General features: G+C 33.8%; 1 protein-coding gene across 13 annotated transcripts in view; it reads right to left on the bottom strand.

Annotated features, from left to right (window-relative positions):
- Positions 1-542: 542 nt before the first annotated feature.
- LOC106063614 (uncharacterized) overlaps positions 543-23,514 on the bottom strand; it is a 36,000-nt gene continuing 13,028 nt past the window's right edge. Inside the window, exons 1-10 of one of the 13 annotated variants that reach the window (XM_056010079.1) lie at positions 21,724-21,931; positions 19,776-20,337; positions 19,378-19,633; positions 18,165-18,236; positions 13,830-14,023; positions 12,075-12,279; positions 9,679-9,972; positions 8,085-8,178; positions 6,509-6,547; positions 543-5,278 (exon numbers count right to left, since the gene is read on the bottom strand). In XM_056010079.1, coding sequence (XP_055866054.1) covers positions 5,221-5,278; positions 6,509-6,547; positions 8,085-8,178; positions 9,679-9,972; positions 12,075-12,279; positions 13,830-14,023; positions 18,165-18,210 — 930 coding nt within the window. In that variant the 5' untranslated portion in view covers positions 18,211-18,236; positions 19,378-19,633; positions 19,776-20,337; positions 21,724-21,931 and the 3' untranslated portion in view covers positions 543-5,220. Of the gene's footprint in view, positions 5,279-5,590; positions 6,273-6,508; positions 6,548-8,084; positions 8,179-9,678; positions 9,973-12,074; positions 12,280-13,829; positions 14,024-18,164; positions 18,237-19,367; positions 19,634-19,775; positions 20,338-21,723; positions 22,072-23,514 lie in introns of those variants that run through there. The other 12 variants (XM_056010082.1, XM_056010081.1, XM_056010073.1 and 9 more) reach the window with 12 other exon arrangements.

Raw genomic sequence — 23,514 nt, 5'->3', positions numbered from 1 at the left:
ATTTATCGCTATTGTAGAACGAAGCTTTTTAACAAATCCGATAAACCCGTTTTCAAAGTACTTTATATTTGATATGAATATGTCGGCTGTACGGGTAATCCCATTAAAACTGTATTTTTATTTTTGTGGTAAAATGAAGGCATGTGAATGGAAGATTTGCAATGTTTAATATAGATCTAAATAAAATCCAGCAGATCAGTAATACCCAGACTAGGGCTAGTGTTACGGTCGTAGCGTAGCACGGTGTGCATGAATTAAATTGCGAATTTGTGTAATGAACGGAAGGGATGTTAAAAGGAGGAAGCCGAGAGAAAGTGACAGGAAGAGAGATGAAATGCCGATGTTTACATAAATTGTTATAATATGAAAGTATTGCTAGAATAAAACCTGAGAGTGTATTATTATTTTGAAGAGTCTGGTGTCCTAACAGCTAGTAACTTAGAAACTAATATGGCAAGGAACTTACGAATAAGCAGTGTGGAACAATAATATACACACACTTTACTAAATATACTACTAAAGTAAGCCAAAAAACTCCAACATTCACGAAAGTACTAGTTTATTTCAATATATAAAACGTTCTGTGACAGAGTATAGACATCTGCTTCTACTCCAAGATAAGGACAAACTTCTCCTGTCATGCAACAAACTCTCAGTTCACCTCACGTACAGCTCTAGTGGTCACACTCATACCCTGGGCAATTTATAAGCCAAGGGATATAACTCGTTTATACTTAAATAACGACAAAGAAATCACTCCCAGTATCGTTCTTACTGAAAGGAAGCACCTGGAACAATGCCCAAACAAGTTTGTAGTAACTAATACACTAAATGGCCGGGAAGTACTTTATTATAAATTGTAAGATTACAATGAGAGTTTGTGTTTTCACACAAACACAGAGGCGGTCCCTGTCGGATCCCTGTCGGATCTGCCTATTCGCAAGGAATATTCAAGACGTGATTTAATTTTGATTGTCAAAAGTAATAATGTTTCAAAGAGTCATATGCTGTTGTAAAAAAAAATGTTGTTCTTTTTCGGTTGTACATGTTTCGGATGTTCCTTCAAAGTGAAAGATATTTATCTTCGTTTTCCAAACCTCCCGCTGGACGACGGGGGATGGCAGAAATTTTGCACAAACCTAATCGCGGTTTTTCCCCTTGCTGAAGCCGCTAAAAAATTAGTGTTTCTAGATGTACGTAAACATTGACACAAAATTAGCTGCTATTAGCAGAATACTGCCATCCACAAATAATTTAATATGCATTAAAAACAATCTATTCATTCACAATACAAAAAGCAAAATCATAGATACAAACAGCGATTGGTAATAAACAAATGAGGAGAAAAAAAAAGAATGCCAGACCACAAAAATATATTAAGACTAGAATATCTTATATGAATAATCTTCATGTCTAAACATGATGTCATTTATTGCATAAAAAAAATAATAAAATCTAAATAAAAAGATCTATATGTAAATGCATGCATGTTTCCTGGACACATTAGCATTAGCATCAAATGCAACCTGCACGTATGTGATAGATAAAAAAAAAAAAAGTAATATTATATTCACAATCTACATAAATATTTGTATAATTTGGTCATGAATGTTAAGTAACACTAACACTCTGATAATTGGTTAGCGAACAATGAATAACATTCAAGTGTAAACTTTTAAGTGTTACTATTGATAATACATCTCACTGGGTGTAGAAATAATAACCAGAAGACGTTTACCAAGACTAGATGAAATTATTGCATGCACGATGTGAAAAAAGAAACATAACAAAAAAAAACAACAACAAGGTTACAAAGACAGTTTGTGTGGAAACACAAACTCAAAATCGGCCCCCGAAGTGGTCCACCCAGGCAGGCTTCAATATTTTCAGAAAGAACATCCGAATGAAATTATATCAAAGACAAATGAGAGAAAAGAATGGATAATGAAGGTTAACAGATCTTGTGTAGTGCCCTAACGGTCCAGCAGATCAAAGGATAGGTGCAAGTGAATGCAATGTTAAATTTTAGCCTGGCCTAACTAGTTCCCCTTTCAGACCTTGTGGTCTATAGAGCAGATGATGTAAAGTTTTAGTGGCCTACGGTTAACGAGGGTGTCATGTAGCCAGCACAACGACCAACCGCCTTTACTTTTTCCCAACTAATGTCAGGTACTCATTAGAGCTGGGTGGACTCCGAAGTTGAAAATCCCAGTTTTCAAAAGGATTCGAACCCGGGACCGCTCAACAACCGCGCCTCCCCTGGCTTACTGAAGTCTTATTATTGATGTAATTGTTTTGAAAAGGCTCAATCTCTAATTTAGATACTTGAAGTACTGGATAAATGGACATTCGCAATGTGGGATAAGAAAATGCAGTTTACAAGATTACTATTCGTTTTAAATTAGGTCTAACTTATAATGCATACTAAATAGCTTTTTCTCTTTAAAAATCTGCTTGCATAAGTGATTTAAAAAATTAGATTTTTCGCTTTCAGAAAAATAAAGAGATGCATCAGAACTTTGAATGGTCTAAAATACTGTGATGTCGGGTTTTCACTATCTTTTCTAGTTTACGAGATCTAAACGGGACGGACGGACAAACGGACAGACATTTTACACAAAACTAATAGCGTCTTTTCCCCTTTCGGGGGACGCTAAAAATAAGTTAGGTGGTGACGTCCATACTTGTACAGCATCGGTTCGTGTATGAAGCCAAAATAAATAAATTCACCAAAATACTGGCGCAAGACACTTTGAAAGGTTATTAATACATAAAGTAAAGTTTTGTGTAGATGAAACTCTCTAGGCAACCAGTTGTGCAGTATCTTCCTATGATAAGATGTAGATCTAGTTCTAGTGCTAACCTAGATCTAGTAGACCTACTAAATAATCATGAAAATTAGTGAATTATTGTAACATACTTTTTATGACTTTAAGATGTCTAGATCTAGACTATTTTCATGTTTAAATTACAGTTAAATCGATGAGGTCATTAATGTAAACAACACACCCACGTGACTGAGAAGAGATCCGGAACTACCTCATTCATAGCTACGCCACTGACGTAACGCACTGAGCAAGCTAGAAGCATGAGCGTTGCTCTTTTTAGAAAAAAAAAACTATTCAAAATAAAATACTTTGAAATTAGCGCTCGCCGGCATCTCAAGAATATCATTAAAAAGAAATTACGAAAACTGTCACGGGAAACTTCGTAAACGATTTGATTTCCTATGAGACACGTATAATGTTATATATGAACATTGAGGGCTTTATAGATGTATACACAATGCTCGCAGTTCTAACCATGCAGGTACCTGTAATTGGTATTAACTGTGGACAGATTCGTAGATTTGTTATAATTACAAAAATATAAAATATTGATTTAAAGCTGTTGGGGATTATCTAACAGTACATTTTCCAACTAACGGAATGGACCTCATTCACCAAAATGAAGTGTCTCGCGATTATATTGATAAAACTACGAAAAAAAACTGTCACGTGATAGCCATTGCTGATTAAATAAGATCGTAATGTGTATAGACGAGATAGAGAAGCACAAATGATGTTTATTTACGATTGGTGAATGAGGTCCATTGACAAAAAGAGGATCCGCTCTTTATTTACAGAGAGATATTCTTTAAACGCAAAGTATATATATACATTTCTTTAAGATCTGGATCTAGGTCTATTACTCGTGTTAACCTAAAAAAGAGATAGCTATTTCTTGTCCTTTTAAAGCGTGTGATCCTGCCAAAAGTAAGTACAATCCTATACTTAACTGAATATTAACTTTAATTCCACATCAAAACATTGGCAAGCGATATTAAAATACTTAGGTTACAGGTAAGTTATTAAAAAAAAAAACAAGGTTATAAAGACAGTTTGTGTAGAAACACAAACTTAAAATCGGCACCTAAAGTGGTCCACCCAGGCCGGTAAAAAGGCAGGTTTCAATATTTTCATCAAGAATATCGGTATTAAATTCTGTCAAACGCAAATGACAAAGATGAATGGAAAAGAGGGATGACAGATTTTGTGTGGTACCTCAAAGGTCCAGCAGACCAAGGGATAGGTGAAAGTGAAGATGAAGTTAGATGTGAACCTGGCTTAGCTAATGTCATATAATGATTATCTAATGGATCTAGTTGTTTTGTAAAGGGTCAATCTCTTATTCGAAGCCTCAAAAAAAAAAAAAAACAACATCTCCGTGCAGCTCACGTGATAATATGAGAAAACTACTTATTAATTGGTATTTAAAATAAATTTTGTTTCACGCATATGCATATTGAATAGAAATTTTCTATATAGAATTTAGTAGTTAGTAGGCCTATGCTTGTCCTGGATTTGGCAAAATATGTAGTTCAAAGCTGGGGCTGCGCAGCCACGGGAAATACTGCATTCCTCATTAATCTTCGGACTCGAAGACAAGCCTTATTATTATTAGTAGTATGACAGAACTTACATAACTTTATAATATATTTGTAAAAATAAAATTAGCAACAATCTAAAATCGTTTGCATAAATACGTTAAAAATATGGTAAATTATTATCCCCCTTACCAAATAGCCTCCAGTGTTTGTTACAATTAATAGTGAATAATGGTGATTTTTATAAAGAATCTGCTTACATAGTTGATTTAAAAAATTTAATTTTTCGCTTTGAGAAAAGAAAAAAATAGCCGTTGCATGAGAAATATAAAAGGTCTAAAATATCATGATGTCTGATTTTCAATATCTTTTCTACTTTACGCGATCTAAACAGGACGGACGGACGGGTGAACTGACGGAAAGAAAGACCACACAAACTAATAGCGTCTATTACCCATTTAGGGGCCGCTAAAAATATTCGGATGTTATAAATATAAATTAGAAGAATTACGTACATTTTTATAGCTTTTTCTTATTTTGGTCCAGTTCGAAATACAAAAAAAAATTAGAGAAGCTTTAAATATAAATTTATAGCATACCTAATTATATAAATAAAAATGGATACAAGTTTTAACGATTAAAACTAGTACCCTAAACGGCATTCGTGAGTTTGTTTGTAACAAGTTTAGTGGTATAAAGAGCACATTAATATACGTGTCTAAAAGCTTCGTCACAATCCTGAATGTTACAATGTTACCCTATTATCTGGGTAAACATACGGTAATAGTGCATAATTACACTGGTCCCTGTAGAAAGCCAAACCTGGAAAGTTCAACACAGCAATTATCTTAGCATTAGCAACTTGCAGAGTTTAACATTGTATCCGTCTCCACTTTCTCGGGCCTGCCTTTTCTGGAATAGTACCAAAAAATAGCATGACTAAGCAATACATATATATATATATATATATATATATATATATATATATATATATATATATATATATATATATTAAAGCAAACTAATTTCATTATGGTTGAAAACATTATAGATATGACAAAAGCTAAGCCGGTTTTAATTAAGTGGTGACCCTGGGAATGAATAATGTAAACTCTTTCGAATGGCGTAATCAAAAAGAAGTTAATAATATTAGTCATGTCAACAATATCTTATCTTATAACTTACAGACGTTACTTTAAAAAAAAATAAATTATTACGTCCCTATGTCAATCTAGTCATACATATTAATCAATGACTTAAATTCTGCCAAGACATTGGTTTCCCTGGCTGATTCAGGCAACCCATTCCATGCTCTAAGAGCACTAGGGAAAAAGGAGTATTTGTACAAATTTGTCTTACCATATGGGACGAGACGTATGTACTTATCTTTGTGTCTTTCTGAGTATTTTATTATATTTCGTTTTTGTATTTGAAGATTATGGTTCAGTGTTTTATGTATAATTGCTAATGTTTTTTATCCTCCTTTCTTTTCCCTTTTATTTACATACATTCATTTAGTTATATCTATATCTGTGTTTCTCTCACCTGTGCGTACATTTCATTATTACTTGCTAATTCTAAGGAGAAGTCGAAATACAAAATCTACATTACTAGTATAATAAACCCAAACTGTCCAATTCGATTACTCACAGACAATATGAGATCACATATGAATATCATTCTTCCATTAAGAAATCAAATATTAATTTTTGCTCGCTTCATAAACAATGAAAAAAAACAATTTTATTGGGTAAAGCGTACAGATATGTGAAATCATTCAGATGCATTCATAGGACTAGGACTGAAATAGTAACTCGAAGTTTAACTTGAAAAATTTCGATTAGAGAATGGACCTCCTTTAGATACATCTGTATCACACAATGCTGTTTCCACAGCCCTTCCTATGCTGGAAGGACAAACATGTTTAAAGTCAGGAGAATCACTTGCCGAATCCCATCTACAAGAAACTATCAAGTCCATGGACTTCTGCGACCTCCTTGTGCTCAGTGTTTACGTGTATAATGAGGTCACACAAAGTTAAGGACTTTGTTTATAATTAGAACTACGTTTCTCATCTAAATTTTAACTCCTTAATTCAGAAAAGAAATAAATAAATAAAAACACACAAAAAAAAAAACGAACCTGAATATACTATGTACTCCATTCTTACTTTTCTTGATTCTGAAAGAAATGTTTTATGGACTAATACTTTATTTAGAGAGTTATTTAGTTATAATAAAACAACAACCATGTCCATTAGACTATTAAAGAAAACAGTTCATCTTTACATAACAGGAGAAGTAATTATAATTTATTTAGATTTTCAGTTTTGGCAGATAACTATAAATAGGTAGCTTCTTGTTGTATCCGATTTACAGAATATTAGAAGTGTTGCTTATCTATGCATTTAAGAAAAAGGTTTCAGATAGTTACTGACACCTTTTAGTACTGTAAATTCTATGCTACATACTTTGTAAATTAAAGTTCCCCTTTCATACCTTGCTATCTATAGGGCCTATGATGTTAAGGTCATCTGTTTATATATTTCAAAGGTTGGCGAGCAGGATGTCATGTGGCCAGCACAACGACCATCCGCCTTCACTTTCCCCGACTAAAGTCAGGTACCCATTGCAGCTGGCTGGACTTAGGGGTGGCCTAAAAATTCCGAAATTCAGGATTCCACTCTTCACCGAGATTCGAACCCAGTACCCCAGGTTCAGAAGCTTAGCACTTAACCACTTTACCACCTCATCCCTTATATAGTTTGTATTACGATATACTTTTTAAAGCATTTAATTAATTAATAGAAATAATTGTATTTGTAAAGCGCTGTTAACAAACACAATGTAGGCTCAAGGCGCTGTGATAACATTACAAACATAAAAACAAGAGCTGAAACGACAAACTAATCTGTCTGTCTGAGATCAATGGGGAGTGAGTTCCAAACCTTTGGTCCGTGCACAGAAAAAGCCCGCAGACCGTAGCTTTTGAAACGTGGCACCACTAGAAGCGTTGAGTTCATTGAGCGCAGGGCTCTGTGAGTGATATATGGAGCGATCAGTTCGCTAAGATACAAGGGCATTTCTTTATTATAGATACACTGATGACAGAGTGTGGTCACCTTGGATTCGATTCTCGCTTTCAAAGGAAGCCAATGGAGTGTGCGCAAGAGCGTAGTAGCAGAATCTCGTCTAATTGCAATTAGTCATTGTCAATATGGCGTCATTCACAGTTCATCTTTTTTTGTTGTAGTAGCTAATACCCCGCACGATATAGGCCTACCTATTTTTTTCTTACATATTTTTATATCGGTCCTTCTTCACCACCTCCACAGTTATTCATAGAATATATTCTGTTTTTATTTGACTAAAATTTCGGGCATTGGGAATCCTTAGAAAAATTAAAATATAAACATCCTTCAGATTACTTTTTATGAAGTAGCAAGAACCATCTCCAATACAAAACGCATAGATAATTATAAAATAGTAATAATAATAATAAGAAGAAGACTGTGTAGTTTTATTTCCTGTTAGGAAATTTATTATAAACTTTAGTTTTGTATGTTTCAGGTAGCACAATAACTTGATATAGTGGTTTTTTTTTTGTTTTCTTTTTTTTTTATTTCTATAAAATATATTTATATTTAACTTTATAATTTATTGTAACATTTTATAAAGAAGGAATCGTCAAATGCAATGAAAGCGTTCCAAATACTTACACAATTATTAATACTCCTAAAGCGATTATCACGGTAATAGATGTGACAATGACGATTAGAGCAACAGTCTTTACCTGGTACTCTTCCTGGTATTCTTTTAAAACAAAGAAAAATTGTTCTTATTCAAAAAATGTATCTAGACATAGTGATTTAAACTATTTTAATTAACTCTCACATAGTTGTTCAAATTAAATCGTTTTACCAATGCAAATAATTAATCTTTAACAAACAGATGTGGTAATAAAGCAATACTAATACATAAAACACTGAATCACAGCTTACAGATGCTAAAAAGAATCACCAAAAAGAATATTCAAAATGACAGAAAGATGTGGCATGATTCTTATTCATTATGATAGGACAGATTTACAAAAGTACTTCTTCTTCCCCAATGCTATCTGAGCATGTAATGACTTTTTTTTTCCTCAGCAAGGAATACCAGCAAATTATTGATGTTTAGTCTTCAATGAACAGGCAGATTTAGATGAAATACATATTTAGGCATAAGTCATAATTATTTTCTTATTTTGTTTAACGTCTGTAACTTATAAGATAGGAAGAGATTTTTTTTTTTAAAAAAAGGAAACTTAATACATAGCATTGTGAACACGTAACAATGAATCTTTCCTAGCTTACGTAATTACAAATGTATGTGCTCTATTCTCTTTTATACTGAATGGCTGGCTTATTGTATTTGCTTCCAACTGATCTAGCGTTAGTATAAAGTTCAATTCCAGTTTGTGTACATTCCATGCAGTCATGTGGTAGATAGAGATTAGGATGGAACAATTTTAATTTATGAAGAAACATTTGAAACTAAAAAAAAAAAAAAACTTTTCACGGGAAAACCAGCTTCTCAAAAGCTATACAGTTTAAATCTTGGCGTTTATAATCATCATTTTCAAACTCTATTTCAGTGAAGGCATCAGAGGCTCAAACCTCTCTTGCAAAAGCCCTGGACAGAAACCCTGCTGTTTAGCGTAGTGCATACATGTCAGACCTCTCTTTTAAAAGCCCTGGACAGAAACCCTGCTGTTTAGCGTAGTGCATACATGTCAGACCTCTCTTTTAAAAGCCCTGGACAGAAACGCTGCTGTTTAGCGTAGTGCATACATGTCAGACCTCTCGAGAAGGAAATTAGAACAGGTCTGGGAATCCAAAAATTCTTGGTGTTCTTCACCTCGTCACTGGGTTAAACAGAAGAGATTGGACCACAGCGCACTGAGCATGATTATAACTTAAGTTTGGGTAATACTGTTGATAGAACGTTGCACCCCCTTCATTAACTCACCTAATTGTGTATGTTATCTCCCTTTTAGGTCTATTGTACATGGTATGAAGAGTTATGCCGTACATACGGGATACTGTCTGAGAGCCAAGATGTCTGACTAAAGAAGCTAGTAATCTGCCTACGTCATAAAAGTTTTGTCGTTTTAATTATCTATTTAAACAAATACAGAAGGTTTATTTTTAGAAGTCCGTATAATATCTGATTTCCACTTCTTGTCCTAAGTGGATAACAAGCCAAGGCCTTCCCAAATATAGAACATAGTTATATAGTAAACATCCTCTTAGGTATTTTGCTCTAACTTACCTATTCGAATAGTACAATAAACCACACCAACGTATTTCAGGTGACAGACGTTTTGTCTAAGCTCTATCTCCTCTTGCGTAGACTTGCTGAACTCATGTAAAACTTCTAATGATTGTTCCGATTGAAGCAAGCTTTGGTTTCTTATTGTATCAAATGCTTCCAACCAGCAAGGTGAGGGTGTGTCTACACATTTGCTAGTTATGTTCAGCTGAGAACTGTTGACAGTTGCAGAGCAGTTGGTGACATCCATTTCTTCATTGTTGATGAATAGTCTCATGGTGAATTTAGCCTTATCTGTGAATTCAATAATAAATTGACTCAATAAGCACATCTGGATTTACAATTGAAAAGGAATATAAGCTTTCAGGCCCAATAAAATTCCAATTATTATATGCCATTACCATGATTTTCATTTGATACTTAGTCATAGTCATAGTCTTTAACTAATTTTAAAAAAAGAAGTTAATATGTTTTTATATATTATCCATAATTTTCTTTCTTGTTTAGGTCTCTTAAAAAGTGAGCCCCACCATAACTACTGTATTTTAAAACTAAATCATGCACTGTAAATAAATATTTTTTTCTTTCTTAAGAAACAATATGTTTTCATAAAGAAATAATTTTATTATCTTTAACAACGTAGAGCACACTATAGACTGTTTAAAGTTAGACAAAAGAACGTGTAAACAGGTTAATTAATTATGCTTTTAGACTTGAAAATTTGCTTTGTTATGTATATAAACATTTTATGCACCCGTATTATCAGGGCCGATCTTGAGCCGATTTGACGGATTTGCCAAAATTGTGCTCTACGCCTGGCGTGGACCCCCCAATTTACAATTACCAAATCACTAACTAGTCATGGGCGTTGGGGGATTCCCCCTTCCACACTATGTGGGAATGGGGTTAAACTCAAAACCATATGAAGGGGGTTTTAATTTTAAAGCCCCCTTTTCTACGCTCGTAAAATTTTGTGACTGTAGTTTGGTTTCATTTCATATTGAAGTGGTGGTTTTTAGCTTCAAATTCCCCTTGAATGGGGTTTTTAAACCAAATTCCTCGAGACGAGGTTTTAAAGTTTTAACTTAAAGTCCCCTGGAAGAGGATTTTCAACTCAAAACCCCTCTTGGCTAAGCTTATAGAATATGTGATTGTTGTATGCTTTAGTCTTATATTGAAGAGGGGGTTTTATCATAAAATAAATTTGGAGGGGGTTTTAAACTCAAAAGCAATTTGTAAGGCCGGCACTTTATATTATATGTTGGTTTTTTTTGGAAGAATCGTTTGCTAGTCTGACTGCTACTAATCAAAAAGTTATTGTCGAGGTAAAAACTAGGATGATTCAGCAGTTAAAAACAGCTCTAATGAAAAAGAATTACTAGCTGATTTTTCACACTGGGAAAACTCTGGTTTGACCGTTATAATTTTTTAAATTATTTGTAAAAAATTAATTTACGTTTGGATTTTTTGTTTAAATAATATTTATCTTGAACAGACCTACGCCACTGGATATCACCGCATGAAGGGTCTATTCATTAAAGAGTTTAATTTATAAACAGACGTTTGGGAGTATTTTGCGTACTTTCTCTTCTAAGTCAGGATGTATAGGACTGTCATTATAATTTATTAACTCTAGTCGATTTATACATTTCTTTAACTGCATTTTGTATCAGGAGGAGGAGGGGTGGGCGGGGGAGAAGGGAGCGGGTTAAAAAAATGTTTCATTGTTGTTGTTTTTTTAAAGCATTTTTTATTTGTGTGTGTCTGTGATAAGGTTTATTACGGAAATGAAGCCATGTTGTACCAATTAAGAGACCTGGAAAGCAGTAAACAATGTCATTGCAATGACCTTTAATAAAATACGAAACTTATTTCTGAGCCTGTAACAAGAATGTGTTCAAAAATTGGTTTTATTTCCTCATTTGTTGATACTTCGATAATCTGCTCATGTAGTTGTTATAACATTGAGAATGTCTGCACCATCATATAAACATTGTTCTTTGGTCTTCATTGAATTATAAGTGATAGACATACGGTGCGGGGCCAGTTGATTATTATTAAGATTATCAAATCGGTAAAATTCGCCTTTATTGAAGAAGTTACTTTAATCGTTTACGATTTTCATCTTTCTGTGGACCCCAGGGGTCCGCGAACTACATTTTGAGAACCACCAAATATATGAATAAAAAAATGCACATAGCAATTTTCTCCTACATAACTCAGAAAGAAATCATGAAGACTATAGAAATTTTTTAAAGAGTAAACGCCCCAGAACAAAGTGTCCTGTATATAGATCTCAATCGTTAACACAACAGAGCCTACTACGTGTATAGTTTTAACTTTTAATGTGACATTCTTTTTCTACCAGTACAATGACGTAAAATAAGACACTTTACCCACAATTCGAGGAAGTTTCTTTGGCTCTGAATACAGTTTGGTGTAATCATTCAATGTCGCAGCAAACCTCAACATCTTGTACGAGTTCTCAGAAGTAACGTTCACTAGCATATTGTAGATTGTAGTGTCAAATGTGGGCTCACAGTAGCAAATATGGTTGTACTCATAGCTGTTACATTGATTGGGTATTTTCAGAAAACATACCTGTCGATAATAAAATAAATACGTATTTATAGAAATCATTTATGTGGGTAATCATTTCATCTTTTATAAAGCACAAACAATACTTTAAAAAGAAGATGATCACGTCCTACGCGTGATCTTAGGTCAATCTAGTCATGCATGTTAACCAATGACTTAAATTTTGACTAGTCATTGGTTTTCATGGCTGGCTCAGGTATCCCATTCCATGCCCTAATAGCACTGGGAATAAGGAGTATTTGTACAAATTTGTCCTAGCATATGAAACAAGAAATGTGTACTTATCTTTCTGTCATTCTGGGTATTTTAAGCAAGAAGAGTAATGTAGTAGCATACCACTGAGTGAGGAGTCTCGCACGTTTCATTGGAAGTAAAGATTATTACATCTTAACCGCAGAAGCACAAAGGAAGGCTGCGGGGACTTTATAAGCTTGGACCAATATGTCGAAATACAAAGCGCATAAGAAAGCGCATCAAAAGGCCAACTATGGTAAAATTCTGAATTTAATCATTTACTATATGCTTGGTTTAAATCCCGGTCTCAGGTTTGAATCTTGGTAAAGACTTGAGTCCAACCAATTCTATTGAGTACTCGCCGATATTAGGGGTTGGTCGTTGTGCTGGTCACATGACAAACTCATTAAACGTAGGTTACAGAAACATATGTTACATCATCTGCCCTATAGATTGCAAGGTTTGCAGAGGGAACTTTACTTTCTATACATATAATGGTTGTTTTGAAGTACTGTTACGCATACATTTCTATACATCGTAATTCTAGACGAACTTCAGACTTTATGCATTGTTTGTCCCAACGGCGACTTACGCTTGCTTAGTAATCCTTAAGAATAGAAGGAATACTTAACCGTGCTGAGTGGAGTTAGCTAGGTCTTACTAAATTATCAAACTTTCTTAAAAGGTTTCGTTTTTGTGTGTCTGTTTCTTTAATTTGTATCCGAAGTCTTCTACGCTTATCTCATGATAAAAGTTAAAGAAATATAAACTTATGAGAAAAGACAATAATTAAAGTCAAATTTAGAATACCTTTAAATGGTACAAATACGATCATTTATTGACTCGTAATATGCGCATCAGGGTTAGGCATGAAACAATAAAGTGTTCTTAAATTAAAAAGAATAGAAAAGCTTAGAGCAAGTACGGTAACTTGCTGGTAATAGATAATAGAGGCGCCTAATAAGATACATCTTAAATAAGGTTCAAAATAGTTGTTTAAATAAAAGTATCATTTTCAGACCATGCGATGTATAGGCCAGATGATGGTCATCTCTTTCTATGGCCGACAATGAAAGGAGATGTCATGTGGCTAGCACAACGACCTACCGATTCACTTAGCTATCTGGTACCTTAACATTTAGATGTACTCAGAAGAAAATTTAAAATCACAAAATAAAAAAAAAATTCCCAGTTTTCGCAAAGATTCGACTCCTGGGCCCATCTTCGGAAGCAAAGCTCTTTACCACTCGGCCAGCCATTTGCATCTAAGCTTAATATATATAAAACTTAGTTATCCAAAATGAGTTAACTATTCTTACTGTATGGAATTCTTCATCTGACTTGCTTATATCATAAGCAAAGAATCTGACGCTTTGATCAAACCTGGAGAGGTATATAGATGTGTTATAGACTATCTTGTCGACAGAGCTAATAAGTCCCTCAGTGCAAGAAGTGACACTGGCATTCTGTTGGTACTCTTGTAGAATAAACGTAGACTCTGCCTTGACAATATCTAATAAAGGGTGGCCCAAAAGTAGGTTTAAAGTTATTAAACTACCCTTTATAGAATTGAAGTTACTTAATAGCAATACCAATATAAAACGTGCAAATGTTGAAATGATGAAGGGAGATATTACTTCGGGGCTCGCAAAGACCTTCCGTCAGGGAACAGTATAAAGAAAAAAAGGAAGAGGCAGACAGAGGAAGCGATGAAAAGACAAGATAAAAGAATGGACAGGCCTTCCATTGAAAGAGGTTCTAAGCAAAACACAGAGAGGAATGGAGAAAGATGGTCGACAAATCTTGCATGGTGCACCAACGGTCCATAAGACTAAGGGATAGATTTAAAAAAGGTAAAGAGAGATTGAATGGTTTATGCTTATGTTAAAACAGAGGTAACGACGTTCCCGCTGTTCTACTGTCGAATTTTCACAAAAATACACTACATGATATAAGTAAACCTACTTTTGGACCACATTGTATATAAGTATTAAACAAAAGTATTCTGTTTGAATATGTAGAACTGGAGATGATGCAATTTGATATTGTATGCACTTCAATAGTTTTATAGAAAAGAGCGGTGAAGCACTAGCTAATACCCCCCCCCCCCCACCCCAAACAAAAAAAAAAAAACACACACACTGTTTTATATAAAAGCCAATACGATTTTTATAATTGATATACACTGAGATATTTGAACAAGCCTCTTCATATTTATTTTGCATTTTTAAATTCGAGAAAAGCGATTGCTCTTTGATTGATGCTATTCTCTAAACCTGAATAATTAGATGACTTGAATGATACAAATCTCTAGTTTAAGAAATGATGTTAAAATTGTTCATTTAATCTACTTTGCACTGACATTGATTAGTATTGTTTTTAGTGAACAGACATCTTCCTAAAGATAGGAACCATGTTACGGTTATATTGTTGCGTTACTTAGAACAATGACATTGTAAATATGTAACTGTATTAGTCTCCAATTATTAAGTCGTGTAAGAAAAACACTCAATAATAATACATTCCAGAAATAGTCCTTTAACGAGATATCATATCTATGAAGTATGGCAATAGCAGAATGTCAGTAATCTATAATACAAGGCACAAAGTAAGACGTATGTATTTATGTCTGTCTGTATTCATGTATGCATGTACATATAAGTATGTTTGTACGTTGTATGTATGTATGTATGTATGTATTTGTGTATGTATTTATTTATGTATTGTGTATTTATGTTTCTTGTTGTGTGTTGTGAACTGGTCTGTTCTAGTGTGTCAAAATGTCGTGGTGTCCAGGTCAGCTTGTGTGTGTGTGTGTACTGTGTTATTGTGAACTGTTTTGTCATTCTTGTTTAATAAAGCCTAGCTTCAAGACATGTCTTCCTGTAGCATTTTATAAGGTTATTACAATTTATTGAACAAGAATATTGTGGATTAATTGTGCTTTAAACTTTATGTATGGATTGTTTTCTAAAACCTGAAAGATTGGTGGTGGATCCTTATGATCCGGACAGTCAAAGGATCTGGAAGCACTGGCTTCACACATTCGAAAAATTCGCATTAAAACTAGCTGTGTCAGAAGGTGAGAAGTTCGATCTACTATGTAACTTTATCTCACATGGTGTATATGAATTGGTATCTGACTGTACTGACTTTGAAACTGCTGTAAACACACTAAACGGACTCTATGTCAAACAAACCAATAAGGTTTATGCTCGCTATCTCCTATCCAATTGTAAACAGGAAACAGGACAGAATGTTGACAGGTATATTCAAAGATTGAGATTACTAAGTAAAGACTGCCATTTCAGAGCAGTGACTGCCCTCGAAAACCAGAACGAGGCCATCAGAGACGCATTCATTAGTGGCATGTCATCACCAGAGATTAGGCAGAGACTTTTAGAGTACTCATCTCTGGACCTCGCAAAGTCATTGGAGGTAGCTAGATCTCTGAAGATGGCACAGAAACATTCTGTGACAATATAACTTGCAACAAGCCACAATTTTTCAAACACCACAAGCACAACAATACAGTCCGAATTGTCGCTTTGCTCTGCTGTAAAGGACACGATTGATTCGGCACCCGTTACCTTAGCTGCAGCTCAAGACAAGTGCTACTTTTGTGGAGGCTCTATCAACTCTCGTAGCCAATGCCCCGCTAAAGATACAATTTGCAATAAATGCGGTAAAAAGGGACACTACAAAAAGGTATGCAAATCAAAACTTTCTACAGTTTACAGACCTAACTCTATTCTGCAGCGTATACAATAACAGCCGCTTTTTTGTTTTCTCGTGCTGTAATGAAAATACAAGTTAACAACATTACCCTTGATGCCCTCATCGATACAGGTAGTTTGGACAGCTACATTTCTGCATCGGCTGTCAAAAAGTATAGATTTAGAACTTTTCACTCATCAAATCTTATATCTATGGCCAACAAGAACCTAACTGGTTATACTCGAGGCCATGTTAATGCTGACATTAAGAGTAAGGCTCCACTTATAAAGACTTCAAGCTACACATACTTGACAACCTCTGTGAGGATGATATTATAGGCCACGACTTCCTTGAACAACATGAGAGTGTACAGATCACTTTTCAGCGGCCTAAACCAACAATGGTCTTAAATGGAATGAAAGCTGCTAATGTCGAACCCGCTCCTGTTTTCCAAAATATGCTTTAAGAGTGTCGACCTATCGCTACAAAATCCAGACGTTATTCTGCAAACGACACTCTATTCATCAATTCAGAAGATGAGAGACTCTTAAAAGATGGCATCATTGAGCCCTCGTCATCTCCAACAACTAACGAACGACACAAACGAAGAATGGTAGTGGACTACAGCCAAACTGTTAATCGGTTCACACTTCAAGATGCTTATCCCTTACCTCGCATTGATGATATGGTCTCTCAAATAGCTAAATATGAAGCACCCTTGATCTTCGCAACGCACCATCAGATCGCATAAACTGATATGTTCTAGTGTGTCAAAATGTCATGGTATCCAGGTCAGCTTGTGTCTATGTGTGTACTGGGTTATAGTGAACTGTTTTGTCATTCTTTTTCAATAAAGCCTAGCATCAAGGCATGTCTTTCTGTAGCATTTTATTAGGTCACTACAGTATGTATGTATGTATGTATGTGTATGTACGTATATATGTATGTATGTATGTATGTATGTATGTATGTATGTATATATGCATGTACATGTATGTATGTATATGTATGTATGCATGTACATGTATGTATGTATGTATGTATGTAAATGTATGTATGCATATGTATCTATGTATGTATGTAAGTACGTATGTATGTATGTATGTATGTATGTATGTATGTATGTATGCATACATGTATGTATTGTTGTTAACAAGTAAAACCTTTTTCAAAGTATTTTATTTTTGATATATATGAATATTTCGGCTAAACAGTTAAATCTATTTTCTCACTCTACTTTTATTTTCCTAGCAATTGTTTTTAAATGTGAAGGGAACATTCTCCATGTTTGACATAGATCTAAATTCAATCCAGTAGATCAGTTATGCGGAGCCCAAGACCCGCGTGTCATATCCGGCTAGTAAACAATACGGTAACATTTCTATTAACATATTATGTCCAAGAAAACTTCGTATTTGAGTGTATTATTTCGTAATATTAATATTTTATTTTGATTTTTTTTATTAATTAATTTACGATTTAAAATTTGACTTTATTTAAATTTAAATCAGCTTTCGATTTTATTTTATTTTTTTTGCAACATTAAAGGTAATTGTTTAGGATTTTCAATTAGTCATACTTTATCACTTGCTTTAGCCCTTAAAGTGCAGAGCTGTTTTTCAATTAATGCATACAAAATGGAATTACAATTGTGATGTTTGGAGGCTAAACTAGCACTCGGACCTTACGAGTTGAGGAAAACCCAAAACTAAGATGCATTATTTCAAATAGCAATGCCGGATCTAAAGCTTGGTGACCATCGAAGCCCAGTGACCAGTGAAATCCAGCTTTTAAAACATGTAACTTTAAAAGACATTTAAAATCAATGAAAACTAAAATAAAACATTGTGTCAGAAATGTAACTGGTTTTTCATCTTCATTGTAACAACTATTTAAATAGTCACATTAAAAAAAAAATCAGATATAATAAACATTACTTGTACATATTTGAAACAGCAGTAGTGACGTGATCAGATCAAACATCCTTTGGTGGTTATACAAAATTCAACCTAAAAAAATAAAATAAATAAATATATATATATATATAAATATTTAAATAAACACAACATGAAAGGCAAACATTTCTAAGGTCATGTATAAGACATTAAATCTGTGTAGAATCAATCTTCAATCAATAGTCTTGTTGTTTAAAACTGAATATAAAAAGCTTAAAACCCCATTTTTATATAGACCGAGCAATGAAATACTCGTGTGATACTGGGTCTCTATAATTCTACGTAAATCAAACTGAAAATATTCAAGAAATAACGGATTCCGAACTTTTGATGTATTCGATGTTCGAATATATGTATTTAAATGTTTTTAAAAGTCCAATAGGCCTTTTTACAAAGATTATATCACTTCACTCTGTCTTCGGGTCTGTCTGTCTGTCTGGTAAAAAGTTTATACACGTTATTTCTCCCACACCCAATCTCGGATCAAGCTGAAAGTTTGCACAATTATTTCTTTTACCTGACAACACACAAATCTATTTTAAAATTTAACCAATTAGTTAATTAACTATTGGGTAATTAATTGTTTTGTTTGGCATCTCGAACGAGTGAAATAACTTTTACTTGACTTAAGTTGTGATATGAGCTGAATTAGTCCCCTTTATAGGTCGTCTCCTGATGCTTAATGAGCACAAACATAAAATATAAAGAATAGATAACTCTACAATGTTGTATGATCATACGCTCTTCTCTATACTATTGGCCTCCTTCAGTCGTAGAACGACTATGGCTCATCTCAGAGAAGTGAGATGAAAGCCTGGGAATTTCTTATGGTCGGAAAGATGTCGCCCACACAGCAGTTACTCCCTCTCCGCTCAACTGATGTGACCAAAGGAACCTTCTCTAGCAGAGTGGTTACCGTGTTGGCTTGAGAAACCTGATATGGTTTAAGTCACAAGTTCAAATTCAGGTCGTTATTAAAAAAAAAAAATACATAAAAAAAAAACGATCACTCAGATACCCCGTTTATTCTCCACCACTCCTTTCCATCTGGTCCAGACAAGGGATTGGATCCTAGCTTATTAAGAAAGCTAAACGTGTGAAATTGTGTTAAACAAAAACAATTGGTAAAAATATTTCTAACGTCACAGTTTATTGTTAGTGTAGATCAATTACAAATTTAATTACATTACATTACATTGATTAAAACGTTATTGGAGAAGTATTGAAAGGCCTTCTTTAAAACGTTTTAACTCAACAGTGTTGAGGACGTCTTTCGCAGAAACAGACGTTGTAGCATGTCCTTGTTAGAAGCTGAAACAGACGATGTAACATGTCCTTGTTAGAAGCTGAAACAGACGTTGTAACATGTCCTTATTAGAAGCTGAAACAGACGTTGTAACATGTCCTTGTTAGAAGCTGAAACAGACGTTGTAACATGTCCTTGTTAGAAGCTGAAACAACATTTCAAATATTTCATTTACTGGTAATAACGATACTTGATAAGTAGTCAAACATTGGTTGATAAGTGACAGGATAATATTTTTTCCTTTAAAAATAGTTTAACCGCCACCAAGTTTTAGAAGTACTATTTACCTGTGTCTGTATTCCAAAACGAAAAAAACAAACAAACAATGTGTTAGTATAGTCATTGACAGCATAGCCTACTGTGTAATGCAACAGATGTGTAATTACACATCTCACTTTCGCCTGCAGTAATATAGGATCGATATTGTGACCAACAGCAGCTGGTTAGGATTATCTTGACATTTACATTCTACATTCACTGCATGTGTTTCTGCTGACCCCGTTCTACACATTTTTATTAGACGCTCACTCGACCAAGTAAAGTTCAACTAGATTGTTCATACACAGTCACACACTTTCACAAAATGATGAAGATGATGATGATGATGATGATGAGGCGACTCCAACTTTCAGATAATTGTTAGCAATGCTGTTTGACAGATGCGGTTTCTATCCCTCACAAACTTAACACTGTGGCTTACAGCTTTTTTTTTTCGTTTATATTCATCACACCTACATCAATCACATAGCTAATTATCAAATGAACTCTGTTTAATATAGCCCCGACGCATAGTTCATTTTTAATGACATCTGCTAGAGGATTGGTTAGTTTCAATATGTTTCTGGCAATCTAAAAAGAGAACCAAAAAAAATGTTATTACTGCCTACAGGCTAAAAACATTTTGTATAAAACCTAGTTCTATTTTCAATTGTATTTAAGTTAATGCTTATCCAGAAAAAAAAGAGAGAACATTTTTGAAATTGTGCATAATTATCATAGTCGATGACAATATACGAACAATCCAAAAATTAACCAACTAGTTAGAAATATATATATATATATATATATATATATATATATTATATATATATAAATATATATATATATATATATATATATATATATAAATATATATATATATATATATATATATAAATTAGACATATATTACCCGCGGCCCGCGGGTTTTTTGTTTGCGTATAACTGTCGATGAGTCATTGAGAGTGGTTTGTAAGGAACTAAACGAAATAATAATGTAAAGCGAATGCGTAAATGTAAAAATAGGCCTACGGTTAACGAGGGTGTCATGTAGTCAGCACAACGACCAACCGCTTTTTCTTTTCCCCAACAAATGGCAAGTACCAATTAAAGCTGGGTAGACTTACGAGTCTCCCTAAGAAATCAAGAAATTAAAAATCCCAGTCTTCACCAGGATTCAATCTCGGGACACCCGGTTCGTAAGACAAGCGCTTTACCACTCAGGAACGGCGCCTCCAGTTACACTTTAAATTACCCTCAAATGTATTCGATGCTGGATTTACCTATAGACAATAGAAGCTATTGCTTAGTATCTCCAATTTCTTGGGATCCAGTAATTTTATCATTTTCAAGTGTTTATATTAGATTTAATAGAGTCACCATATAGCAAATAGCAAAAAGCCTTACATGTATAAATTGTAAATCCGGTCCTGAGTTTTTCCATATAACTTTTTCTTACTTTGTAATGTTATACGTTACCTTCACAGCCTAATAAAATACGTCGAGGTAAAATATTTCATATATACTGTATTTTAGATAAAGAGTTAACATCGTCAGTACCACAGAACAAAAACAAATACTAATTTGTATAATACTATTGAATGATTCATGATAAAGGAAGCGAATGTTATATTGTTAAGTGTTGTTTGTCACCCCCATTTAAAAGTGAAATTGAAAGCTTTCATGTTCTATTTATCTTACAAAATCAAACCTAATTAGTCTTGAATAAGCTTCACCCTGATGAACTAAAGTTTCCCTTTTTTTTTTTAAATCTTGTCATCTCTATATACTTCCCATGAGATACTCAATGTAGTTTGGATTCTCGTGAAAAAAAATGCTTGTTCTACACTAAAATATAAGTGTAATGTTTGTATTCATAAATACGTTTTTGCTATTCATATGTGTGTATTACATCGAGTTAAATATATGAAAATATATCTGTTATTGGTGTAGTTTCAGATAAAAAGTCAATCTCACCTACAGACACGTATGATGTCTAACGAAAACTTGAAATTGTTGATCCAAACCTTTCTGCTAGTCAAAATAAATGTACATCTTAAAAAAATAAATATTTACAGAACATGCTCGCTGAATCCCTAACATTAGAGAGACGACAGTGATTCAGAGTATTGTGGTCGTATCTACACACACACAAATCAAATACCAACTAAATACACATCAAACAAAATAAATAAATGCTGGTTTAATAATAGACTAAAGAAGCTTTGTAAACAGAAGGAAAACCTATATAGAAAATTTAAAGAAACTAATGCAGAAAGAGTTTACAAAAAGTATATAAAAATTAAACACTTAACCCAAAAAGTAAGCAGACAACTGCAGAATGAATACATAAACAATGTAATATCTAAAGACAACAACAAAAACCTATGGTCATACATTAAGTCTAAGAAAATGGAAACAACAGGCGTAGCGCCATTAAAAGATGAACATAACATAATACATAATGATAATGAAACTAAAGCAAACATTCTAAACAAATACTTTGCATCAGCATTCTCAGCCCCAGGAGACAAAGACATATTACTGAATTTGAACCAAGTAGACAACATAGAAGATATAGTAGTACAAGAAAATGGAATTCAAAAACTATTAGCCAACACCAAACCAAATAAAGCTTCTGGACCTGATGGTATTCCAGCTAGATTACTCAAAGAACTAAGTAATGAGCTAGCCCCAGTGTTCAAAATACTCTTTCAGGCTTCACTTAACCAGGGCAGAGTACCAAAGGACTGGAAAGAAGCTAATGTCACCCCCCTATTTAAAAAAGGAGAAAAATCTGACCCAGGAAACTACAGACCAGTATCACTTACCAGCATCACATGTAAAATCCTAGAACACATAATATGTAGCAACATCATAAACCACTTAGACAAACATAATGTCCTCACACCATACCAACATGGCTTTAGGAAATATAGATCATGTGAAACACAACTAATAGGACTAATTGATGATTTTTCAAAAGGTTTAGATAATAGTGAACAAATAGATGCTATCTTACTAGATTTTTCTAAGGCTTTTGACAAAGTTCACCACCATAGTTTGCTTAAAAAATTAAAATATTTCGGCATTAATGGTCCACTGCATCAGTGGATTAAAGACTTTCTGATAGGGAGAGAAGAAACTGTAATAATAAATGGCTCTAAATCAACACCGATAACAGTAAACTCAGGTGTACCTCAAGGAACAGTCTTGGTTCCACTACTATTTTTAATTTACATAAATGATTTACCAAATTGCATTAGTTCAGGAACAAAAGTCAGATTATTTGCAGACGATTTCATAATATATAGAACAATAAAAACAACACAAGACACAGATATTTTACAAAGAGAATTAGATGAATTACAGAAATGGGAATCAAATTGGAGCATGTCTTTCCACCCAGAAAAATGTCAGTTGTTAAGAGTAACAAAAAAACTAAAACAAATTAATTCCACTTATCTTATTCATGGCAAACCAGTAACACAGACTAAAAACACAAAATACCTAGGTGTTATAATAAATGAAAAACTGTCATGAAATCCACATATTGATGAAACTACAAAAAAATCAAACAAAGCATTAGGATTTATTAAAAGAAATTTCTATAAATCAAATAAGAACATAAAACTAAAATGTTATTTAACCTTGGTTAGGCCAATAATAGAATATGCATCCTCTGTTTGGGACCCCTCAACTCAAGAAAACATTAAGAAACTAGAACAGACACAAAATAGAGCAGTGCGATTCATAACAAACGAATAT

Source organism: Biomphalaria glabrata, chromosome 14 (genome assembly GCF_947242115.1).
Source record: "Biomphalaria glabrata chromosome 14, xgBioGlab47.1, whole genome shotgun sequence".
NCBI lineage: Eukaryota > Metazoa > Mollusca > Gastropoda > Planorbidae > Biomphalaria > Biomphalaria glabrata.
The sequence above is the reverse complement of the archived record's forward strand: the minus strand, read 5'-3'. Positions and strand labels throughout refer to the sequence as shown.